The 5,000-nt window shown below is 43.3% G+C and overlaps 1 protein-coding gene and 1 long non-coding RNA gene across 3 annotated transcripts in view; one reads left to right on the top strand and one right to left on the bottom strand.

Annotated features, from left to right (window-relative positions):
- Positions 1-5,000, top strand: part of LOC137999233 (uncharacterized) — a 32,332-nt gene that overhangs the window by 11,800 nt on the left and 15,532 nt on the right. The gene's annotated exons all lie outside the window — the stretch shown is intronic.
- LOC137999232 (uncharacterized) overlaps positions 1-5,000 on the bottom strand; it is a 6,754-nt gene that overhangs the window by 436 nt on the left and 1,318 nt on the right. The window contains exons 3-7 of one of the 2 annotated variants that reach the window (XM_068845074.1): positions 4,552-4,653; positions 3,954-4,082; positions 3,696-3,794; positions 2,993-3,126; positions 1-2,353 (exon numbers count right to left, since the gene is read on the bottom strand). The exon at positions 1-2,353 is cut by the window's left edge and continues 436 nt beyond it. In XM_068845074.1, coding sequence (XP_068701175.1) covers positions 1-2,353; positions 2,993-3,126; positions 3,696-3,794; positions 3,954-4,082; positions 4,552-4,653 — 2,817 coding nt within the window. Of the gene's footprint in view, positions 2,354-2,992; positions 3,127-3,695; positions 3,795-3,953; positions 4,110-4,551; positions 4,654-5,000 lie in introns of both variants that reach the window. The other variant, XM_068845073.1, reaches the window with a different exon arrangement.

The raw sequence follows: 5,000 nt of genomic DNA, 5'->3' as shown, positions 1-5,000 counted from the left end.
AGTGTTTGTGAAATCACTACCATATATTAAATTTCCAGCAGAATTCTTGCCTATAACTCGCCTATCAATATGTTTTATGACTAAATTATCAGGAGCGTTTCTGTACTTTGCGCAAAACGCAGTACTGCAGCCATAGCATTTTTGTACATTGGACGGTAGCCTTACGATCTCATATGTGTAAGGAGACAGACCAGAGTGCCATTGGTAGGGAGGTGGCACACTTTCTTGAGGGGAAGATGCGTGTGCTGGGACAGTCGTCTCGGGAGAGAAAGCAGTGAACGCGGGCAGGCTAGACCACTGAGATGAAATACAGGACAGGTTGCTGCTGTTATTTGATGTAACTGTTGTTGTAACGGTGGACATAGAAGGGGGACCATTGGATGAAGCTAAAAAGGGGTCTACGGTTGATTGTGGTGTGGCACTATATGCTATTTGTCCGGGATCCACAGATTTCTGCGCTTTCGCTCTGCTATTAGGTGGTTTCTTAGCCTTACGTTTGCTGTTTTTAGGAGGCGCACATTGAGATGACGGGTCAATAAAGCGGCCATCGTGGCTGTCCTCAAATAATTCCTTTCCTATTCGCTTCGCCTTCTCGAGTTCCTTGACATGCTGCCTTCTCTTGCACTCCGCTAGTGAGGGTCCTGTGCCTGATGTTCGAATGGCGGCCTGGTATGTTTGTAGTTCTGTATCGACAATGACGCTATCACGGACATCCGCGTGGCAGACGTCTAGAAGGCTCAAGTTTGGGGAGTCCCTGTGTGCCCACCCAGCATGTATAACTTCAGCTTGATTCATCTCCGGGGCATTACTTGGAGCAAAAGCCCTAAAGATGAATCCGCGTCTCTCGTGCCACCACGACACCCATGTTTTTAAAAAAGTATGGTCTTCACTCTCTTCGATGAAATTATCAAGGGCAGCTTTTGCTTTAGTATAACCCACTTCAGTTGCGCTTTTGAGAAGCTCGTCGCAAAGTTCCTTGAAACGGTCACTGCTATCAGTTTGCAATCTCTGCGCTTTTTTATTTCGTTGATCTTTGAAGTGAAACTCGCAAGACTTCATGCGCTGCGCAGACTCATCGCCAAACACCTTGGATATAGCTGCGAAGTTGACCCCCGCCATATCGGTGCACCAGCCGACTGGATTAAACTTGTAGTCCTTTTGCCCCGAAACGTTTTGCAAAACCTCATTAAACAGGGTCCAAAAGAGTTCAATGTTCGTAGTGTCTTCGCTTTCCGCCTCCATTACAGCTAGGGGAATCTGCTTTCTAAGTAACGAGTGATAAATGCTTGCTTTAAGAGTGACGAAACCACGACAACGTTTCCTTTTCCCATCAAAGTAACAAAACTCGTCCTTTAGAAAATGGTCGCCATTTCTGTCCATTTTCATGGCCATATTGGCTTTTTGCATTCCCATTTTGAAGACAAAGGAGGGTCGATCGGGATTCCCCCTGCGGTCATTGATTTTATATATGTAGAAACTATCCTTTTTATCGCAATATTGCTTAAATGTCACAACTGCTTCAAAATCATGGCCTAGCGGTTCTGTTTTTCTCTTCATTTCTTTTTTTACGTTTGAAAGCCATTGTCGGTCAAGGGTAGCCTCTACTTCCTTCTCTACTGTTGACCAATCAGCTTGCTCGCGAAAGGCAGACAACACACAGGCCGACTGGATTTCCGACGGTTTAATTTTGGGGTTGTCCCGGATGAGCTGCCTAACTTGGGTTTTGTTTTTCTTCAGGGGTTTGATTACAGGACACGTATGCTGGCCGTAATGGAAGACTTTAGTGAAACGGGAGCCGCAGCTGATATACCGGCGTGCTGGACATTTTACAAATAGCGCTCGTTGGTTGCAGGCGCTACATACGACGCTGCCACCTTTTTTTGTGCTAAATTGTGTCGTATTGACCACACCGAACTCCAACCTAAAAGGACAGCGCGCACTGCAGCATTTGTGTGACCCACTGCAATCCGCATATCGCACACGATTGTGTCCTTTCCATTGGGTTGGGCAGTTCTTTTTCCACTTTCTACCGTCCCTGAGGGCATCTCTACCTTCTTTTTCGTCATGTTTGAACGGCACCTTGAACACCCTCAAGCCGTCAATACCATCTGGCAAATGTTCTACCACCTCTGCTTTCACTCCAGCCCACATTTCCTCTGTAACTTTCCTTTGCTTTTTTTTCTTTTGAAAGGGAGATTCAAGTAAGTCTCCATCACTGTCATCACTGTTATCACCAGCAGTGTACTCAACATTCACACTCCTGTCATCGTCTTCATTGATGTCACTCTCCTGATTATTTTCAACGTTGTTCTTGTCGCCATCATTGTCATTGATATCAAATGTCCTTCTGCGACTGAAAAAAGGGAAAAAAATACAATTACGTAATGTTTGCCGCTAACTTCCGAAAGTAGAGTGCCATTTTACAGGGCCTCTCCGAACTCGCCATACTGTTCTAGACGGAAGCCCAATTTTGAGATTACGACGAACTTAGAATTTTCTTCCATTTTCAATTAAGTTTATTGTCTTCGGTCTCCTTAGCCGTTGTTTGGTCTTGTCACGCAACGCTCTCCTTCCGAGGAAGCACGTTGTGTGACGAGTTCAAACAAAGAGTAATATGGGGAGGAGGGACGAATGGTCCTTTAAGAACCCAGGGTCTTGCACTCTGGTGTTTTATTGGTTATGTGCATCTCACAGGCTCGATTTGTTTTTTCGAAGCTGTCTCGTAGTCTCGATTTTTCTGAAGCTAAGGGTCTCGAGGTCCCGATTCGCTCTCAACACAAATCTGGGGTCCGAGTTTTGTGCGTCTGAACATCTTGCTATTGCACTTAAGACACTTGGAAGTCTCGGTCTCGCAATCTAAAAAGTCAAAATGTCCCAGGCTCACAGGGCAGAAGGCTTTTCCAGCCATCTAGCAAAGTGTCGCATTTACCATTCGCCACCCCTACTAACTGTTGTTTTGGTTGAATTTTGGCATTTACGTTGCTATACATACCTAGTTTTGTCCAATTCCGAATGGGGTAACTGTTTTTTTGGACTCTTCACTGGGGAATCGCAGACCAAAACAACTTCAGGTGTGCTTTGGGATTCGTCGTCTGAAGAACTGATGGCCACTATTTCAACTTGGCGCTTATGAAATGAGATTAATAAAGTACAATAAGGGTTGATGAAAAAAAACGGTGTCAGTCTTATTATTAGTGTTTTAAGGCAGGGTGAATGCGGTAAAGGCTGTTTTGACGTCGCTTAACATGGCCTTTCTGCCAATATCTCGTTCACGTTGCAAGTAACGTCAATCGCTCTGCTTATCTCATTAACCAATGTTTTGCGGTTTTGTGTAAATTTCTGGGTATTTTTGGACATTTTGGGAAACAGATATTTTTTCTTTAACAGTTTAAGGCTAAGTTAAATGGAAGGAAATATGAAACGTTGAAGATACTATGGATTTCGAAAATGGAAACTTTCAGTGAAGAATAAGTAGATGGACACCAAACAGTCCCCTACCAGCCTGGGGCTCTCTCTCTCTCTCTCTTTCTCTTGTTTTCCTTTTTTTGAGGGGGGTGGGGGATGAGGGGGAGGGTGTCAACTGTCTGGTAGTGTTCCCAACCCATTTTTATCCTAACAATTTCCTTTTAAAACCACTTCAAATTTCGCCCCTATTCATGTTTACCCCCGCCTTAAGCATGAATTTATGTACTTACCCTTGACTTAATTGTGGTTGGTGGATGGCTGTTCTTGAGATGCCTCGTGAGCTTAGCGTGGGAACGACAAGTGACCGCACAATAATCACACTTGTACTTCTGCAAGAGATTGCACATGTTAAGCCCTTGCGTGGATTTATTTTTTCGTCAACGTCGAACTAAACTAATTATTTGTTTTCAATTCTTAGCATAGTTAGTTGTCGGTGTCTCATCGCAGAGTGAGCTTAACTATTGAAATTGTCGCTGTACTGTAAATACCTGATAAGAGACTGGAACCTTTTCCTCTGAAACGGCGGTCTTTTCAGGAGAGCCATCGTCCACATCCAAAACAATTTTCTTCCCTCTTACGACACTCACTCCAGGACAGTAACTTTCTTGGACTTCCTCCTTAATTGGCAAGTCGAATACAGGGCTCTAAGATTTTAACAATGCACATTTTTTATCAAGTAATTTTAGATCAATAAACTATTTTATGGAAATAACTCGAGTAACAATGTCATGGTGTTAGATAATAACTTAAAATTGCAAACATTGAATCAGTTGATGGCAACTGTAAACCGAGGCATACAAGCAGAAAATGACTGATGTATCTTTCACCATCTAGCTAGCAGATTATAAATGTTTGGTTAATACACTAAACTGAGTGATGGTTTGAAATACTTCGCTAATGTGTTACGCTGTTGGGAAGAACACACGAAAGGGGTAACGTAACTAGGCTCGATTACCAGCCGCTGTTCGGGAAAGGAGCCCGCGCTCCTCCCGGGGAGAAACGTACACCGGAATCGAGAAAGCGGTGGAAATCGAGCCTATAACGTGAGACAAATTGCTAATACATTATTACGAAATTCTCTCGTACTTGCATCGGTCTGAGAGCCACATAATGTTCCCCTCTATGCGCAAAGTACAATGTTCCAACCGATATCCCCTCAGGCTCTATGATCTTGATGTAATCCTCATCCTACAATGACAGCAAGAGTTAAGCGTTCCAGCGCGCGATAAATATTGACATTTGTAATAGCTAGAGTAATGTGGTAAAAGGAGCCAATTGTACCTTGGAACAAAGAAATCATGTCGCAATATATTTTTAAGAGAATGTCCCCTTTTGTCGTTGTTTTGTTTTTGTTTTCTCCATTTCAATTTTGGAGGTTTACAGTGTAAAAACAAAGCGTGAACTTTGTAAAGCTACACATCGATTTCATTCCGTATCTCGCTCTACAAAGTCATATCATCCCTTCTCCCTTATCCGAGTTATCCTTGTTTATCTGTGTGACCTGTATGACCTGTATTCTTGAAAATTTTTTAGAC

This window comes from Montipora foliosa, chromosome 4 (genome assembly GCF_036669935.1).
Source record: "Montipora foliosa isolate CH-2021 chromosome 4, ASM3666993v2, whole genome shotgun sequence".
Taxonomy (NCBI): domain Eukaryota; kingdom Metazoa; phylum Cnidaria; class Anthozoa; order Scleractinia; family Acroporidae; genus Montipora; species Montipora foliosa.
Note: the sequence above shows the minus strand (reverse complement) of the source record. Positions and strands in the feature narration are given on the sequence as shown.